Source organism: Homalodisca vitripennis, chromosome 1 (genome assembly GCF_021130785.1).
Source record: "Homalodisca vitripennis isolate AUS2020 chromosome 1, UT_GWSS_2.1, whole genome shotgun sequence".
NCBI classification, from domain to species: domain Eukaryota; kingdom Metazoa; phylum Arthropoda; class Insecta; order Hemiptera; family Cicadellidae; genus Homalodisca; species Homalodisca vitripennis.
Genome location: NC_060207.1, coordinates 123044720 through 123065677, shown reverse-complemented (window position 1 = coordinate 123065677; position 20958 = coordinate 123044720). Strand labels below are relative to the sequence as shown.

The 20958-nt window shown below is 33.9% G+C and overlaps 2 protein-coding genes across 2 annotated transcripts in view; one reads left to right on the top strand and one right to left on the bottom strand.

The window, feature by feature from the left end:
- The window catches only part of LOC124352940 (F-box only protein 11), a 72678-nt gene that overhangs the window by 10690 nt on the left and 41030 nt on the right, over positions 1-20958 (bottom strand). The window contains exons 6-7 of the mRNA XM_046802680.1: positions 19913-20227; positions 11171-11319 (exon numbers count right to left, since the gene is read on the bottom strand). Coding sequence (XP_046658636.1) covers positions 11171-11319; positions 19913-20227 — 464 coding nt within the window. The remainder of the gene's footprint in view (positions 1-11170; positions 11320-19912; positions 20228-20958) is intronic.
- LOC124370704 (F-box only protein 11-like) lies at positions 6061-8359 on the top strand. The gene has a single exon (XM_046828997.1). It carries the CDS (start codon positions 7034-7036, stop codon positions 7418-7420), a length of 387 nt encoding a protein of 128 aa, XP_046684953.1. The 5' UTR covers positions 6061-7033; the 3' UTR covers positions 7421-8359.

Genomic DNA, 20958 nt, shown 5'->3' with positions numbered 1-20958 from the left:
CCTCAAGGAACCGGTGGAAAAACTTTATTCACAAATTGGAATTACAGAAGTATCTTAAAAAGGACTAAAAATCATTTTAGCTCCTCGATGAACAAACATTTTAATGTTAAAGCATACTTAAATACTTTTTACTTTTAAGTACTTTTGAATATTTAACCCTTTTAATGCCGATGTGCACCGCGAGCGCACGTCACTAGGTTTTACAAAAAATGCCGACGTGCGCTGGGGGCGCTCGTCCGGTTTTTGTTATATTGTAGTTTTAATTATTGACCAAATGCCACTAAACTTTGCATACTGTATCTAGACACTACTACTATTGATACAATAAAATCTTTTTTACTCTATGCTCAACATGTGATGACGTATATAAGCTGTTTTCAACCTTATTTACATCCAATCATTCAGTGAGCGTCTTTGGTTGCTGTGGTAATACGTTGTTGCTAGGTTATGTTTTAATGGGAAATATTCGTGCTTTTCTTTTGTTTATTTCAGTTTGTTTATATTATTATTAATTTTGTGATTATTGTAAATAGATTTGACCATGTATAAAGAGGGAGATTCATACTTTGTGCTTCTGCAAACACAAGTGTTAAAAAATTTTAAATTATGTACCCTATATTGTAAATAATTAATTTTAATTTTATGTAACCTACTTTCTTTATTATTTCAACAAACAATTTTATACATTGGGCTAAACAACGCGTGTAAATAAAGTGATTTTGAATGAAACTGACCAAAATATGTCTTATTGAATTTTACTGTAAAATGTGGACTTTACAAGGTTTTTGATAAAATGCTGTAACTTCTCTATTTTTCAAAGTAAGTTCTTCGAATTTGGTGTGTGTGTTGACAAATAAATATAGTACAATTGCCAGTGACTACTTTTTAGTTAAGGCTAATAATAAAAGTACTTTTATATGTTCAAACTAACTTTTTTTAACTTTTTGTTTTTTTATTTTTTGTTTTTTACAAATATAAATTATATAAATTTGTAAAAATTTTAATACATTTTATTTAAACACTCCACATTATTACATAAAAAACAACACCTCAATGGATAATTTCCTTCAATAAATAAAAAAGTTATACATTTTTTTTAAAATAGTTGTCAAATTATGGAAAAAGGGCCTGGCATTCTTCGCATGTACTTTTTGAAAACAGGCTGGCATTTTTCGCATGGTCACTGAAAAAATGTCTGGCATTAAAAGGGTTAATGTACTATAATATGCTGTAGCAAAAATAAACAAAATTTATTGGCTTATGAAATATAAAAACCATTACACACACAAATGTGTGTTATTTGACAATGGCAAGACAAGGTATGGATGCATTTAGATCGCTCACATTGCTGAACTTAAGGAAGGGCTCTGTCATATAGCATGCCATGGGGGGGTGGGGGGGGGGGGGGGTGGGGGGGGGGGGGGGTGGGGGGGGGGGGGGGTGGGGGGGGGGGGGGGTGGGGGGGGGGGGGGGTGGGGGGGGGGGGTGGTTTCCAGGACATACATATTTATATATTTTTGTTTGTCAAAACAAACAAGCAAACTCAATTGTGGTGTCTGAATTATTCATACCAGAGAAGAGCCAATCACAAATTTTTGCTTAACCTCTGATCCTCTCAATAAGACAAGTAATATTTACTTCACACAAAAATATCGTAGGACTACATAATATTACTTGTATAAGTGCTTTCATTAAGAAATTAAAAAACTTCGATTTTGATGTTGTGTGTGATGCCGCGATAATTGATTGTCTATATAATAAAAATTAATCACTAAACTGCTTACTAAGCTCTAATCTCGAATAGCAGTATCAATTTAGCTAATAAAAACAATATTTAAAAGCTCCCACATTTATCTATTACTATTAGCTGACTTGGATTCCCTCTATTTTTCTTACATACTGTCACTATTAATATTTTAGAAATGACTGAGTTTTGAGATTATGACATGTCAACACCATTATTAGTACCTAGCCACGGCGGTGGTCAGAGTACTTTATATATAAAAAAAAATTATGGTTGCCTGTAAAGTCGGTTTTACGGGCGAAGATTTTTACGTGACAACGTCTTTTTTTCTCGGTAGAATATTTATTTGATATGAATATTATTAAATTGCACAATAGGAACAAGGAATTGAATGAAAATAAGAATTGCACAAATTTTAACTATAGAAATATATTTTGTTTACTAAAACATTGTACATAATTTGAAATTAATTAAAATTTGTTATTGTAAATGGTAAAGTTGAATAAAACATTTACTAAAATTGGAATTTGAAATTCTTGCTAAACACAGTTAAATTCTAACTCCGCGCGTGGTGATTGGTCGGTTTAGTTCGTTTGTTTGGTCGCACTGTTATGACAGTTTAGAGGTTATAATTTGTTATTTTAAATGTTTGACTAGCAATACGCGCTGTTTCTTCTCAATCGACTGAATTACGATTGATTGCAGAGTGATTTAAACTAATAATTTACTTAACACTATCAACATTTGTCAATAGTATGACATAACCTATAAACTCAGTTTCTCAACTTTTGTGTCAATCTAACAATTAATCAATCAATCATAGTTTACGATAATGAAATATCAGTGTACAATTATTTACCTTTATTGTTGTAGTTGTTGTAAATGACGAATCTAAGCACTCCACATTTTCACGAATAAACATAGTTATCTGCTTTATTCCCGTGCGGTGGACCCACAGTTATCTGCTTTATCCCGTGCGGATCCCGTGCGGCGGACCCACTGGACGGGCATCGTAACGTTACCGGGGCGTTACACTTTTTCATGAGTGACTCCGAGCCGCAAACCTAATTTAAGACGTTGTCACGTCAAAAGGGGTTTTTTCATAAAAGTAATTATATTACTAACTATAATGCTAAATGAATACAATAGGCTAATAAACTGAGTTAGGTAACTTCAATAACTTTCATAGTAGATAACTTTCTGATGCATTCTTTGTATTTTGGTTGGAAGTGTGATATTTTCATAGCTACGACACTTTCGTGAGACTTGTAACCAGGGCCCTTTGGGGCCACCTCTGATGAAAAATTTGGTCAAGCGTGGATTATGCATTAAATTTTAGGGATCGTGAAAAAGTGCATGTATCATGTCCCTAGAGTTTTTACTACAAATAGGTTGATTCTGATATTTGATACTGCAGCTCTTCACTTGATTCAGATACAAAATAGAAATGCTTCGAATATGCTTGGGAATTCATGAGTTTTACGACCAGTGATGTGGTGGAAGCTGAAATCTCGAACTTAATGGTCTAATCACGAACAACATAATCTACCATTTCTATTATACTTAAAAATATAGGTAGAGCATATGACATATAGTATTAAATTATATCCGTTTCTTTGATTGTCTGCAAATTCCTTTGAAATGAGATAAAGGAAGTAAAAAGTAAAGTTCAGATAAAAGTTTCTTTGGTTTAATTGTTGGGTTGTATGAAAAGACTGGCAAAGTCTGGTCTTATACTGTGAAAACTCGTGCCCTGCAGACCTCTGACCCGCAATGCTAGGCTGCAGTCTTCCTATGGTATCATGAGTTGCTAATTGTTTATTCTCGTAATTTTTCCAAGTATCACAGAAAGGAAAATTTATTAGGTATACACAATGTATGTTGACACATTTAAAGAACAGAGATATAAACAAAGAAGTTTAAAATATGTGGTAGTGATGAATCTTCACTAAATTTCTCCATGTATCGCTTGCAATGAAATTTGCTAGGCCACTCATGGTATTTCCAGCAAATACAGCTGGTGACGAAAATTCGTCACTGTAGCATTCAACTTAAGGGTTAAATAAAATATTTCAGTTGGTTTGAAAGTGGTCTAGGGAATCGGAGATTTTTGATCGGGAAAGCCAAGAATTTAAAAATAAGGTTTCAAGTGGCCATCCTGATATAGAGCACATCAATCTTTCCAATGTAATTTTCTGGAAAGCAGTGATATTTTTTGTAAGATGCCTTCAAGTTATCACTGTGTAACAAGACAAATTGTCATTAATCCTTTGTTTCTAAGAGAAATAAAATTGGTTTCAATCATTGGTGCAAAAAGCCAATATGATTATGATATATCAACATCAGCTCTTCACAAATGTCTAATGACAGCTAAATAAACCCTGTAGACTTTATCGTAAAACGTCAAAATAAATGTATTATTTAATATTAACTAGCATTATTATGATTGATCTGTAAACTGCTACCGATATAACTGTGCATCAGCTGTCATCACGCTGCACACTGGTACTGAAAAATGCTATGAAACATCTGTTGCATTTTTTCTTAGGATTGTTTTTTATTGCATTTTGGTTGTATTATACATTTCAACATTGTTAAACATATCAATATTTACTTTTGTTTTAAAATTTACCTGTGTTTCATCTTACACCATAATAATGAGTAAGTAACAATATTATATATATATATATATATATATATATATATATATATATATATCTTACTGTTTCCTATCGCAAATATTAACATTGTCATATATATCTTTGGTTAACAATGGTTGTTTGAATTATATTTCATATTGATCTTTACCAAGTACAGTACTATTCAGTATTTTCAGGTATATAATAACTAATGTAGTGTTTGTGAATTGTATTAATTTATGTAAATTTATTACAGTAACATTTTAAATAGCTTTGTGTATAAATAATTTTTGCTTAAATTTGCTGAATGCTGTTTTATTATAGTAGTATACACAAAAAAATTTCCCTACAACTCAATTTTGTAGTATGTGATTTAAAATTTTGAATAATAAAAATGTTTAAATAACGTTAGAAAAAAACGTTTTTATGTATAAAACAAATTAAAACTTGCTTTATTCAGATATTATACTAAAGGATATCTTTTAAACTTAAAAATTTAAAACACATGTTTATTCTGCTATATTTTTTCAGAGAGCTTTGAGAGTTTTTCTTTAAAACTTATGAAATTCTTCTTTAAACTGGCTGGCTGTGCATTTTGGGCAGCACTTTAAGTACATAAGTGCTGAGTAACAACTAGTCAATATATCTGGGGTGTTTCAGCATTGGGTTAAAAAAAGCTATTAGAATCCAAAGGATTAAGTAATTTTTTACTGGAAAGTCTCATGCCTCAAGCCAAAGCATAGAATTTTTGATAAAAATTGTGATCAATTACGATAATTTGATCAGGATAATGTGATGGGAAGAGAAAACTGATATACTTTTAGACAAACAAGAATTTACTGCTATTGGAGGGAAAAAAAGATTCAAAATCTAAAGACTTGCCAACTATTTATATTTGATTATAGAAATAGTTTTATAAATTTTAAAGAATCCAGTGAATAAGGATTAAGTACCAAACTGTATTAAAATATTAAAGCATTCTGTCCCTGTCTCATAGGGATAAAGAATATGTAAAAAGAGGATTTTCTGATTCTGGTAGAATATTAATTTATAATAGGTCATCTATGTCAATGAGCGTATTAAATGGAATAGTTCAAAATTTACCTTAAAATTGTACCTAAACAAAAGTGATGCCTGATACCAGTAGCGTAGCCAGAAATTTTCGTTCGGGGGGGGGGGAGGAGGGTCCAAAAACCGGGAGATCCGGGGGACGATGTGTTTGTGTGTTATTTGCCAATGAGTTCACTGGTAAAAGGTAAATACCATAAATATGGAGCTTTAGTAACTACGCCATATAGAAAGTGGAAAGATGTAATAGGCAAATTCAACTCTCACAGCAACTCTAGTACCACAAGTTTTCTTGTATAGCTACAGAAACTTTATGAAGTTCGATTCTGACCGAGTAAAGGCACCAATGTGATGTTGGATTCACACGATAAGAAAGAAAAAGAACAAAACAGAGCTTCACTCAAGTGTATAATTGACACTACTATATTCTATGGAGAAAATAAATTACCTCTTCGGGGACATTGGGTTATTGACGGCCGAAAACCCTTTAGAAAAGGAGGGCAATTTTCGAGCGTTGCTCGGGTTTCAGATCAAACTGACGGTCGGAAAATGCACCGGAAAAACTCTACTGATTAAACTCTACAGTTATTGAGGTAAAAGTTATATTTTTTGATTGAGTTAGGACAACGATATTTGTTTATCATTAAACTATACATGACTACCTATATTAATTATCGAGAAAAAGAATCACTTCCGGTTGGTAAATACCAAAGAAAAGCTCTCTACAGATTCAAGTTTTGACGATTTTGGATTTCACTGGTTGAGTGGTTGAGGTAAAAGTGGTACTTAGAACTATGTTAGGACGTTGATTTTAGCTATTAATTCAACGCCGACTAATACATATATAATTATCGAGAAAAATACCTGACACCAATTACCAAGGTACTTATATTTCTGTGAGTCAAGTGGCATATAAAAAAAGCTACTATACTTAGGGCACAGAATGAAAGAAGATATAAACAACACTGATTCTCTTTTGCTAATCTTGCAAAGAGAGAGAAGAGGATATGAAGAAAAATCCAAAAGACTATTAGAGAAGAAAGAAATCAAACAGACAAGAAAAAACAGTTTTGAAAGTATGTGTTTAAAATTAAAAGTAGGAGAAAAAAATTTGAAAACCAATGAAAAGATGTTAAGTGAAGCTAGCGATAGACTAGGAAGAAGTGATAATGAAAGAATAATTGAGGCAAATTACTGTAACCCATACAGTAATAAAGGGAGTTTCTAAAGTTCAGGAAAAGGTGATTGAATGAATAAGCCTTTTTATTTTGACAGCAAATTAGGACAATGGGGTCCTTTTGTACACTTAACCTGTGTAACACTTGAACGGAGTTGGTCTTGGGCTCTGGGGGTCATGTTCAGTGAAGTTATGCAGAAATATTTCTTAAGTGCTTCTTTGAGTGTGATTGCAATTGGCAAACATCTACAAAAATCTACATAAAATTAAATGTTTTGAGCAATCATAGTTTTGTTGTCATTGCTTGTATTGTAATGTGTTACTAAAATAACAGGAAGTACTTTGTAATATATAAACCATGTCTTTACTATTAATATTTTATCATATCATTGCCTTATCTGTAGTATGTGGCAGGTTTGGCCGGATTATCATTTCCCATCTTTATGTTTACAGGGATTTTTTGAAGCGAATGACATCCACAACAACAGGATAGCTGGATTTGAAGTAAAGGCACAAGCTAACCCTACAGTGGTCCACTGTGAGATCCATCATGGGCAAACAGGAGGAATATATGTGCATGAAAATGGGTTGGGACAGTTCATAGACAACCGGATACACTCTAACAACTTTGCTGGTGTTTGGATCACATCCAATAGCAACCCAACTATCCGCCGCAACGAAATATACAATGGCCATCAGGGTGGTGTCTACATCTTCGGGGAGGGCAGAGGTCTTGTTGAACACAACAATATTTATGGTAAGTCCTTAGGCAACCTACTCATTCATAGTTAATGTATTTTCTTTATTTCTAACTCTTAAAATACTAAGAACAGTTGAAACCCCAAAAAATATTATATCTACTGGTTACCATTGAACTTAACCAACATAAATATTGTATTGTTTGAATCAGCAGTTCTGGATGGCAGTTGTGCATTTGACTCCAGCTGCCATAGTAGGAGATAGGTTAACCCTTTTAGTGCAGTGGTCTCGCTACGAGACAATGTAAAAAACACGCTTGAGTGCTGAGAGTCTTGCTCCAAGACAAGACGTTCCTACGCGAAAAGTGCTGAAGTCTCGGAACGAGACGATTTCATTTTCAGTACCTCTATAACTTATACCATACTTGCTGATATCATACCAAACGCAAATGTATGAACTAAACTAGCCTTTTCAACTATTATTTCTACTTTGCACTGATTGTAGGTGACGTAAACAACTAACTAAAATGTTTTTTTATGTTATGTAATTGTGTGTTTTTATTTATTTAAAATGTTTCTAAGTTATATTAGATATCAAAATTAATAAAAAAAGTTATGACAGTCACATAAGAAAACTATTATTAGAAGAATATGTTAGTGCCAGTTATGCGTCCGAGTGTAATGAAGACAGCGTTGTAGAGTTTGAAACTTGCATGAGTAAGTTTATATTTATGTTTTTTGAGTTTCGTTTTAGTAAGTAATGTTATGTTACACATGATTTTGCATTGTTTTTAAATGGTTTTAAATCATTATAGTATTGACATTTTGAAAATAATTTTAAAAAATTGTATGGTGAAAAATAAAATTTAACTGAATGTTTTTCAAAACCTGTGCCTTTTTTAGCAAAACAAACCTCTACCACTTGATTAATATTTATAATTGTGTTTTATTTTATAATAGTAGGTTGTTACACATGATTTTAGGGTGTTTTAAATGCTCTTTTATCATGAAAGATCAAAATAAAAAAATAAATTTTCCGTAGAAGTCTTTGTCAAAGAAGTTTTTAATTTCTTTAATTATATAAACATTTTATTGTGTTATATTTTCTGATGGACAATTAATTTACCTTTTAAACGAATAAAAAAGATCTTTTTAAACCCTTTTAGTGCCGCGACCATGAACGCCTTCCTGGCTGTACAGTGCCAGGCTAATCTGAGCAAAAATGTAAGTGTTTGGTTAAAAAATTATAAAAAATCCATTTTTTGTGATAGACTCATAGATTTTTGTTGTTGAGTTCTATGATAAATGTTGCATAACTGTGTTTGTTAGTTATTGTAAAAAAACTTGTACTAAATATTTATAATCTTAAACAAACAAAAAAAAAAACAAAAATGAAGAACATTTTTGACTTTGAGTCCAAAAATGATAACTGTAGAATTTTTATTGATTAAAACAATTAATACATTTGCAAAGTACATCTAAAACTGAACAAAATCAGTACATAATATATTATTTTCAAGCAACAAAAAAAATTTTTTTTGGAAAACAAAAATACCTTACAACGAGTACCAAACGCAAATCTAAGGCCTAATCAGGACAGTAATGCAAACCATTGTACCCACTATAAGAAAACAGTAAAATCAATGTAATAGTATATACTAAATGCTTATTTGATTACCTAAACCTATTTTGTAACCATAGTAATTATTGTAAATAATAAAATAATAATTATAAATAATAAAAGTATTGTTGTAACATACGTTATGTATAATTGTCAATCCAGCTTTAGTGAGTTCAAGTTTCTTGAAAATTGCATATTATACATAATGTTGTTTACACTAAATACTGATCGCGAGAGAAAAGAAGAGACCTGGATTCTGGCCTATCTGAAATTTGCAGGCGCTACTACTAGTATGTTGCCGCGCCTTGTTTCGTAATTCCATTATTGTTTCACTGTTCCATTGCTATGATAAACAATTCGCAGGGTTGGCTGTGGGGCGAAGCGCCTGAAAATTACCGCGCGCGGCAACACACTTAGTAACACAGCTGTGCGCCGGCACGGGGCCAGGTCTCTTCTTTTCTCTCGCAATCAGTAACTATTTACACTATTTACACAAAGCTAATTTCATTAATTTTTGCACTGATGGGTAGGGATACACTCTGGATGCAATCCTTGTTCACACTTTACGCATACAAAATGTGAGCGTCTCAGGCGTTGTTCGGTTGAACATCCATAACATTTCCTAACCATGTTTCCAGGCAATCTTTTTATTCCATATAAAGGATTTTGCTGAGGTGGATCTTGGGGCTCTGGTGTGTTTTTTATACGCTAACCATTCTTCTCCGATCACATTTATTATGCTTTCGGTAAATTGAAGGTGAGTCATAGGTTTTTTACCTGTTGGTTTGATATTTTCCTTGTATAATATGTACAGATTAGACACCATTCTGCTCATCACGTTGAATACTACTTTCTTCCAATACTTCACCATTCTTCGCTCATCAAGATAAGCATAAATCATCATGTCGGACACATCAACTTCCTCCCATGAACTTGTTATATTCAAGTATGATATCAGGTTTCTTTATTATTTCTGGCTCTGTTTGATGTCGTACTCTTCTCTCTACTTCTGTTGTTGTATTTTGTGCTTTAGTAGACAAAACTAAAACTTGGTTCTTTTGAGATTTCTTATCTCTGTGTCCACACAAAAGTAAAGGGCCATTTAAAAAAATTTGGTTTGTCCAACATTGAATCTAGGTTTGATTTCTTTTGGAAGTAGCTTTCTGTTCATTCTAATTGTACCAGTGATGTAGGTCCCTACATCATAAAGATATCTAGCCAAGGGTATGGAGGTATAAAAGTTATCAACAAACAAATGATAACCCTTGTTTAGATAATTACCAACTTGAAGGAGTTTTTTTAAAACCAAGTGAGACACGCCTAACTGTTTTTGATTCTGTTTGTCTTCATCAGTGACGGCGCCCCTGTATACAGAAAATGCCAAAATGTTACTACAGAATCGCATAAAACCCATAATTTTATGTCCCACCGATGATGCTGTTTATTGGGCAAATATTGTAATAATGATGTGTAGGACTTTGTGCCAATAAGCGATTCATCAATTGATAATTTTTCGTGTGGAACATAATAGTGTCTAAATAATATTTTAGCATGTTCTACAATTGGCATAAATTTTGCACAAGGGTCATAAGGGGATTTTGCTTGTTTCTTTATTATCTATCAGGTGAAAGAATTTTAGAAGTAACTGGAAACGATTTCTGGAGAACATTTTTCCAAACCAGGGTGTTGCACTGCAGGGCAAAGTGGACCTGTATGAGGCAATCGTACTTTTTCTTATTAGACCCATGTTCAAAATACATGCAATGAAAGCTCTCATTTCGTTAAATGAAACAGGTAACCATTCAGTGGCACGGGACTTAGGCTTCAATGAACCAGATGTTATAGCATTTGCAATGGATTGTGTTGCGTAGCGGTTGGTTTCAGTAACAAAGTTCGTATCAGAGCCACTGTAAAGAACAGATTGAAATAAATAATCGGTTGGGAGTCTGTTGGGGGCATATGTTTGGGGCCTATGTGTTCCATTAAATTTCACAGGAGAGTCAGGCAAAATATCTCCTTCGCGCATTTCACACCAAGGGTTCATCTTCATCACTGTCTGGGTCATCAGCGTTATCTTCCTCGGAAGATAAAAGGTCATCACTAGATTCTAGGCCTAATAAATCTATTCCAGTTTCATTCTCTACACCAACCCCAGGCCTCTCAACAATATTTTGGGTTGTTACCAACGCTAGTTTTAGGCTTGACTAATTTAGGCCTACTAACTTTGAGACGGATAGGTTTCTTTTTTTCCGGAGTCGAGGCAGAGAAACCTCTTCCTCTTTCTCTACGGCCTCTTTGTTTCATTCCTAATTTAGGTTTGGAATGGTCAGTGGAGGGTTCAGTGTCACTAGGACAGTAGTCCTTGTCCTCATCTGTGTCATCCACAGTAGTGTCTGACACATCCAAATCATAGCCTATAGGGCCTAGCTAGGTTAAGTCGCCTATACCTCTTTCTTGGTAAGATATTGCAAACACCACTAGGACCTGCTGTAGGCCTAGGTGACATATCAATATCATTGTCTACATCTACATCTAGAGTGGGATTTTCAACCAAGATACTACTTACAGGCAGGCGTACCATCATACCTTACACTTTGGTCAGCAACCGACGTTTCCATTGTAGTTTCCAACTCCCCACCACTTCCAACTTCTTCTAAAAGGGCTCTCAATAAACCAGAGTCATCACAATTAACTTATTTCGTTCCATTTCGAAATAAAAATAAACGAAACTAAGGTTCAAACTCACAGCACAAACAGAACGCAACGCCACTCAACGCAATGTAAACTAAGAACCAATTCGAATTCGACTATGTATACAATAAATAGATCGATATAAAATCGATATTGAACATCAAACATAGATCGATCTGAATACTCGGTTATCTTAGGAAGACGTCTGCATCGATATTAGTAGTTACATCGATATTATCCAGTTATTACAATATCAGAGTACTAAAATAAATCAAATACTAATCGCATTTTTCGCACCGATACCCGTCGTCACGGAGCGTGACTCACGGCACTAAAAGGGTTAATGATCATAAATAAATTTTAGGTTAATTTTTTTATGAAACCTTGCGTTTTAGTAAAATAGTCTCTAGCAATTAACTATTTAAAAAAATATTAGGCTTTTTTTTTAATGCTTTTTATGGTGAAAGTATTGAAATTTCAAAATAAAGTTTTTTTATAACAGTTATTTTACCTCAAACTTGATTTTTATTTTGTTTCTGTGGCAATGTTTCTATCTAAAGTGATTTTTTAATTTTAAAAATTATATAAAAGTCTGAATGTGAAATAGTTTATGAGCCATAATTCATTTAACTTTAAAAATAGGAATTAAAAAGGAGCTTTTTTATGATACAAAATAAATTTTAGGTAAATGTTTTTTCTTCACTTTGAGAAGGAAATATAATGATTCTTATGAACTCTAATTTGTAGTAATGAGTTCAATAAAATTAGTGATTACAATTTAGTCTCCATCACTAGAACATCGACTCAGATATGAAGAAGGGAATAGATGTTCTCATGCTTAAAGTTTCATTTGATAACGTAGTAATTTAGAATAGACTATCATCAATGCAAATTTGTTTGGTCTCAATTATGAGAGGTAAAAGCAGTGTAGTGTGATTATGGTAAGTTCTAAGAGTGTAATTGTGAACTGTAGCCAAAAGTAAATCGAATTATTAGGTTTGTGAGCTACACACTGCTATAAACTGTTGTGGTGTGAGACATCATCACTTAATGTTTTCTAAAGGGTTTCACTTATAAACCTGATACGGTTTTCTAATACTGATCACTAATTTATTTCTGGTCTAGTGTGGACGTAATGTCTAAATCGAAAAATAATCAGACTTTTCTTAATACCTGAATAGGCTGATAAATATCTAGAATCATTGAACCATCATTATTCCGGGTTATTTTCAAAATGGTTCTTCTTGATTGTCTACCTGGAATATATTTTATTATTCTAAGCGATTTATTCTTATATGAAAACTTTATTTGAATGAAAGCTATTGGTTCAAAGTGTTATACCATATAATAAATTGGAATTAAAGAAAGTATACGTTGTTACTAACATTGCAGGGCTAACACAATCTTTTAACTTTCTTAGTAAATAACTCTAGAAAGTTAATGATTGGTAAAAATTAAGCCACCCTTATTTATTCTTAGCTCATGCTTTACTTACTTAGTTGGTGAGGGTAATATCAGCAAAGCTCATGCGAGGTCACAACTTTGAAGGAGTTGTTATTAATGTAAGGAGTTTTTGGTTTAAAAGTGAAATCTCGACTTGTAGCTTGAGCATGAACTTTTTGCTGGAAATGAAAAATAAGATGTAAAAGAAATTATGTAAATTGTAAAATTATTTATTTTGTAACAAATTTACATCTAACATAATATCATGTAATAATTTACCTATGAATAAATAGTATGTAATATTATAATTATTAAAATAATTATAATTATAATATGTAATAATTTTTCTGCCAGATGTCGGAAAAATAACAATCACGTAGATGCGATTACCGATATCGCGTCAACGCGTTTACAGCAGTTAAGAGGTTAAAAAATAGTGGAGGAAGAGTTGCAGTTAGAGGTATAATTTCAAAATTGTATGGTTCTGCCTGTTTGCTTTGAGACTTACATTACTACAGTGTCACCATGGCTAGTGACACATTTTAAGGTGGAATGCTAAACAGCTGCAGTGGAGGAAGAGTGCAGTTAGAGGTATAATTTCAAAATTGTATGGTTCTGCCTGTTTGCTTTGAGACTTACATTACTACAGTGTCACCATGGCTAGTGACACATTTTAAGGTGGAATGCTAAAACAGCTGCAGGCTACACATCGGAGGCTTCACTTTTAACTGAGGTTAAATTAAAAACTTTCACAAGTGTTCCAGTTTAACAAACTTATATTTTAGTGTTTATTAATGTTAATTTATTGTTAAAAACTTGAGTGTCGTTTGATACTAAATGTTTATAATTTATATTAAGTATAGATCTTTTCATAAACATTTTTACATAGAAAAATTAATCATAATAACAGTGGATTGTAAAATAGCTGCAGGTTTAGAGCAAAGGCTCAGAGTTAAAACTGTCAAAATTATGGCCCAGAAAGCATGTCTTGAATCAGGGGTACTGTCCCCCCTTTTATGAGTCTTGGTGGTGGATTGATCTCTTGAATAAAAGCAGGAAGGAAAAGAGTTAAAAATATTGCAATGTTATGCTGATGACCTAGTGCTTATCGCTAGGAGTAGAGATAAAGCTACTTTGGAGTACCTCACTCAAGATGCCTGTAACAGTACAAGCAAGTGGTGTCTGAGAATTAACCAATCTAAGATAAGTATAGTAATTTTCACCAGAAAAATGGAATTTCGAGTTAGCTCAAAACTGTTCCGGAAGGTACTAGAATAATGATATTTCAATGTGGTTATTTATCGAAGCTGTCTTAGATAATAAGCTTAAAATTGAATCCTCATGTAGAAAATATTATATAAACAATTTAGGTATATAGATAATATTATGTACTATGATGGGAGGGGAACATTTTGAACACTTACTTTGATGACAGGTACTTAAAAATTGGTGTTTACTTGTAATACTTAATAATTTACATTGTTCAATTATTTTAAAATTCAAATAGCTATAACTACTGAATGAATCCACCTTTTGAAGTCCGGTTTGCGGCATTGTACTCTGCTAAGTAAGACCTTTAATTTGATACCAAACTTGACCTATACTGCTCTTTAAGAATTTTGTCTGACTCCTTGTGGACTGTCCCCCAAAGGGATTATCCGGTTGGTAATTGGGCAGATGTGTGTGTTACTATCACCAGTAAGCACGTGTGAACTTTGGTATTTCTTTCTATTGTGGTTCAAAAATTAAAAAAGAGGTTCCAGACTTAATTGTCACCCTGTATAGACAGTAGACAATAGATTGTTATTGTGTACATAGAGAACTGTCCTAGATTACAAATATAAAGTCATATGGTTTTCATCAGTCCAGCTCCACAATTTGTTACTATCACTAAACACTTGTTTAAATAACACAGGGTAAGAAAGTTTAAAACATTGTTGACTCTAAACTATCAGAATCTAAAACTACAATAATTACCATTTAAAATTTAAAAACCCCTATTTTATATGACAGGGCCATCAAAGAGTCCTTTACTGAATAGTATGATTTCATTAACAAAGTAATTTTTTTAGTTCATTTAAACATCTTTTGCTAGACACCAATTGTTGCATTTCAATAGTTTATCTATTATTTTACAAATCATATAATTTATGTATTTTTCAATACAAAGCAACAACAGTTCTTGGTGTTTGTAAAAGACTTGATATGAATGGGAATTGATATCCAAGATGTTGTATTGGATCTATAAAGCCATAATAAAACCAATGGTCAAATATGAAGCTCTTGTGTGTTGGACGATAGTACAACAAGATACAGTAGATTATAAGCTACAGAGTCTTCAGAGGCTAGCATGGGTTAGTATTATCAGGGCAATGAGCTCCTGTACAACTGTGGTACTGAAAGTGGTGGTACTGGGATACACTCCTCTGGGACAGGAGGTTAAAAAGGCAGTTGCAATGAGTGCAATGAAGCTCCTTGGTAGGAAGGTTATAATGCTTACTTCCTCAGGACACATGGCAATAATAAAAGAATTTCCTGATACCAGAATAATAACAAACGAGGCAGAGTGCATGTTAAAGAAATACCACTTTTATAAACTATATGAGATCTACCCTAGCACTTTTTAAGTCTTATACTGAAGATTCACAATTAATTAGACTCAAGAATTAGAAGGTTTGGTGTGTAAGGTCTAGGAGCCAGAATGGTGTTACTTTTAGGAAAATATAGCATGGTGTTCCAATTAGAAGTCATGGTAATTAATTGACATGTGCCAGAAATCTCAAACAGAATGGATCTAAAGGTTTGGATACCAAATACCCAATACTATCTGAGTCAGGCAACTGTAATATCACATGATGTCTGCTCTTTGTGACTCAAAGGTAATATGGGAATGCTGCAGTCTAATAGAACTGGCAAAGAGAAACAAATTTGCCCTTGGTTGGTTGCCAGGTCATAGAGACATTTCTTCTGGGAATAAAACAGCAGACGCTGGCTAAGATAGGCTCTAAATGCTTCTTGGTATGCTCATAATCAGGCTGTGGAGTAGCCTTCTCTCTTAGTAAAGCTCTTGTAAATGTCTGGGAAAAGGATCATACTCGAGACATTGAGAAAGGCCTCAGAAATTAGACAATCAAGAATGTTTATCTCTCCATATATTAAAGGTTGGCCTGGACTCCTAGATCTAAGCAAGGAGAATATGACTAGTACTTGGAATACTATCAGGAAGTGGCTTTCTTTAAAAACATCTGGTTAGGGTTGGTTACCAAACTGAAACTGATGATTGCAGACTGTGGAGAATCAGTGTAGCAGTATGGCAGAAACTTTCATGATATTTGTAGAACCGGAAAAAAAATCTAAGGGGCTTATCTCTTGAGTCCAAAGTTCATTAGAGAACAGGAGCCACAAATCTAATTTGACAGAACCCCTCAGATTTCAGAGTTAAACTAAAAGTAAAGGGAGGCACAAAATATACTTTTAGAATTAAATGCAGAGTCCTAGCCTCTTTCCTAAGAAAGTAAAAAACAAAAAATATTTTGCTTTTGGAAGGTTAATCCCACAAATATTTGTGTGCTTGAATGTCGGTACTTTGTTCAAATAAATGAAAAATAGAGTAAATTAATTTAGTATATGGGTATACAGGGTGTTCTGAAAAAAGGTGCCCATAAGTCAGGGCGTGATTCCTCACATCAAAATAAGAAAAAAAGGTCTAATTAACATAGGTCCGAAAATGCTTAGTTACCAAGTTATACAGGGTGAAAGATTTCGTCTGAATTTCAGTTCCCCTGCTGCAACGAAGCCCTACGGGTATTTGTTGGCTGTTAATTAAGATGTACAATTTAGCGTACTTTATGTAAAATGAACTGAAAAATTGAATAAAACCGTTTCCAGACCTGTAGCTACAGTAATTTTTAAGATATGTGACGAAATACGCGAAACTTGGTCCTGAAAAACAAGTTACATTTAGGTTTGAAGCAGATTTACTATGTTAAATGTACAATAAACACAAAATATTTTTTCACGGTACTTGTAGAAAATTTAATTTCGAAGAGAAAGATGTAAAATAAGTCTATAATAGACAAACACAAACTTTAAAAAATAATCCTTAATTACATACAAAACGCATGAAAAATAGACAAAATCTGTTAAGCTCTCTACAAATGTAATATTGAAATTAAAACAGCTGTTTTATTAAAATATTTGATTTGAGAAACAAAATAATTTCTATTTAAAACATATGTTTTAACAATGTAACATTGTTTATAATAATTTAAATAAACATTACAAGCAGCTATTTTTCCATTGCTCATTAAGTGCGTGTGTTGATCTGTACTTTAATACAAGTTAGTGCGAGTGCCGTTGAAGTTAATTTTTGATAGCTAATAATATCTTATTCATCATGGCAGGTAATATGAATATTATGTACACTAATGGTGAAATGGCAGACATGCATTTAATGTACGGTCTTGCACATTGCAACAGTCGTCAGGCTAGACGACTCTATCAGGAACATTTTCCTCATAGACAGTTACCGACTCATAAAATGTTTTCTTCCATTCATAGAAGGCTAAGCGAGACGGGAACCTTTAAATCTGGAAAAGTTGGTAGATCAGGACGGCCACGTACAACGTGTACAGCTGAATTGGAGGAGGGCGTGTTGGACGAAATAGAGAATCATCCTGGAAGAAGTACTAGAGAACTAGCCTTGGATTTCGGTGTTAGTAATTCAATTGTCTGGAAGATTTTACACGAGCAGCAGTTGCATTCTTATCACTATCAAAGGGTCCAGGCTCTTTTGCCTCGAGATTACTTTCTCGTGTTCAGCTATGCCAATGGCTTATCCAAAGGTGCAGAAATCCACATTTTTTAAATTACATTATCTTTACTGATGAAGCAAAATTTTCAAGAATGGCTATTAACACCCACAATACTCACATGTGGGCAATTGAAAATCCACGTGCTATTTCAGAGAACCGTCACCAATATCAGTTTTCTATAAACGTATGGGCTGCTATTCTGGGTGATAAAATTTTTATTAGTTTTTTACCTGATACGCTCAATGATGAAAATTATTTACATTTCTTGACGACTAATCTGAATGAGTTACTCGAAGATGTGCCACTATACACACGCAACAACATGTGGTTCATGCAGGATGGAGCTCCAGCTCATTACACATTACAAGTAAGAGAATTTTTAAATGAAGCATATCCAAACAGATGGATTGGTCGAGGAGCCTCAGTAGCATGGCCTGCAAGGTCACCTGACCTCAATCCTCTAGACTTTTTCTTATGGGGACATTTAAAGACGCTTGTCTACGACTCGCCTGTGGATACCATAGAAGAGTTGCGAATAAGGATTGTTAACGGGATTCAAAGGATACGTGAGACACCTGGGATCTTCGAAAGAGTTCGGCAGTCTATGAGAAGACGGCTGGATGCTTGTATTTTGAATGAGGGGAAACATTTTGAAAATCTACTGTGACGTGGTTAGTTTTTTAGGACAAGTGTAACTTTTTTGTTGAATGATAATTCAGATAACTTTTTTATGTATGATAATGTATGATTGTTAAAAATATTTACTTGATAAAAAATAATAGTAACTCATTAATTTGTTTTAATAAAACAGCTGTTTTAATTTCAATATTACATTTGTAGAGAGCTTAACAGATTTTGTCTATTTTTCATGCGTTTTGTATGTAATTAAGGATTATTTTTTAAAGTTTGCGTTTGTCTATTATAGACTTATTTTACATCTTTCTCTTCGAAATTAAATTTTCTACAAGTACCGTGAAAAAATATTTTGTGTTTATTGTACATTTAACATAATAAATCTGCTTCAAACCTAAATGTAACTTGTTTTTCGGGACCAAGTTTCACGTATTTCGTCACATATCTTAAAAATTACTGTAGCTACAGGTCTGGAAACGGTTTTATTCAATTTTTTCAGTTCATTTTACATAAAGTACGCTAAATTGTACATCTTAATTAACAGCCAACAAATACCCGTAGGGCTTCGTTGCAGCAGGGGAACTGAAATTCAGACGAAATCTTTCACCCTGTATAACTTGGTAACTAAGCATTTTCGGACCTATGTTAATTAGACCTTTTTTTCTTATTTTGATGTGAGGAATCACGCCCTGACTTATGGGCACCTTTTTTCAGAACACCCTGTATATCATGAATAGTGCAATATGGTTAAGTATACTCAATACAGTAAGTGTTTCAATAAGTTGCAGTAACCTAATTCAATTTTAAGATTGATCAATAGAAAGAACCCGCTCCTCCAGAGTTCATGTGAGTGGGGTGGCATGCTTTACTTACAAATGAAAGATTCACATTGGACTCAGTAGAGCAAGCTCTATTCTGTAAATTTTCCTAACACCTTGAAAAATTAGCAAGGGTATTCAAATTTTCTGGGCAAACTCATCCCAACTGACCTAAAGATTTTACCATGCACTGAATGTGGGGGTGGGGGGGGGGGGGGGTGGGGGGGGGGGGGGGTGGGGGGGGGGGGGGGTGGGGGGGGGGGGGGGTGGGGGGGGGGGGGGGTGGGGGGGGGGGGGAAAAAGATTTCTGATTCTGGCTAGAACCTAATTAAAATTTAAAGAACAATGGCAAAAAAGAGCTTTTGTGAATCCTTCCAAGATTGATAAATTTTGGACACTAAGATAGATATTGGGACAGATTTTATCTCATAGGCACTACAGTAATTTTTCAAATAATTTATTTTTTTAACCTCAGTAATAAAATTGGGGAAAAGATTTTTTTAGAACCTAAAATACATGCTTAACATGAGAGCATTTTGCTTTTATAACTAAGAATTATGTAAATGTATTTAATACAAAGAGAGTACTTGGGTTCAAATGTAGAAAATGCACATCCATAGCACAGTTTGAACTTACTAGACCATTGTCGAATGTGAATATCCCGACATCGCGACCATGATGGATGTGGTTGCGCCTCATGATCGGATTGGCATAGTTCTTAACCCAGATGCCAGCAAGTGCATTGCGTGATATCTCGTTGTCCTCATATGTTCCCTGAGCGTAGTCGGTTACATACAGGCCCACATTCTCACAGTCACTGATGTCACAATGTTTGATGGTGGGCGATGCACCAGTACCCGTCACACACACAGCAGCACCCACTGGACAACAAGATTATACCATGTAGACCAACAGCTACTTCCTCATTCTTGTAAAAACATATTTACAATCACTATATATACAAACATTTCACATCAATGTGAATAAATGTTTCTTTACTTACACCAATATTTTTTTCATTTTCCATTTTATTTATATAAACCAATTATGGAAGATCCATTCGTAGATCAAAATTATTTTCAGTGACTTGATAAGTAATTATGCTTTATAAATAAGAGTAACAGTTTATGTATGGAATAGTATTTACAATTAATAATCTTCGTCATACAAATGTAAAGCTATTACATATCTTTTTTTCCCCTTGGGGCGGCCTACTGCCATGCACTTAAGCCTCAAGGGCTTTTTGCGCACCCCGGAAACACACCATGAGGCCCACCAGTCTACAATTTCAGCAGTTCCACAAACCGCCGAAAACAACCTATCAAGTCCTCCTGGGAAAATTCACCACCCCTGTCCAAACTACCAAAGATGGCATACCGCTCTCTTGCTATTGCGGGGCAATCAAAGAGCAGGTGCTCAGCAGTCTCCTCCTGATCATTACACCTTCTACAGAGCGGATCCTCCTGAAGGATGCAGACTATGTGAAGATCCTTCCTCAGGTGACCATGTCCCGTAATGAGACCAATAACCTGAGAAGACATGGATCTGTTTAATGAGAGAAGGTCCGAAGCCACCCTGGAGGAAGGTGACTGTAATACCATTCTACTCATTC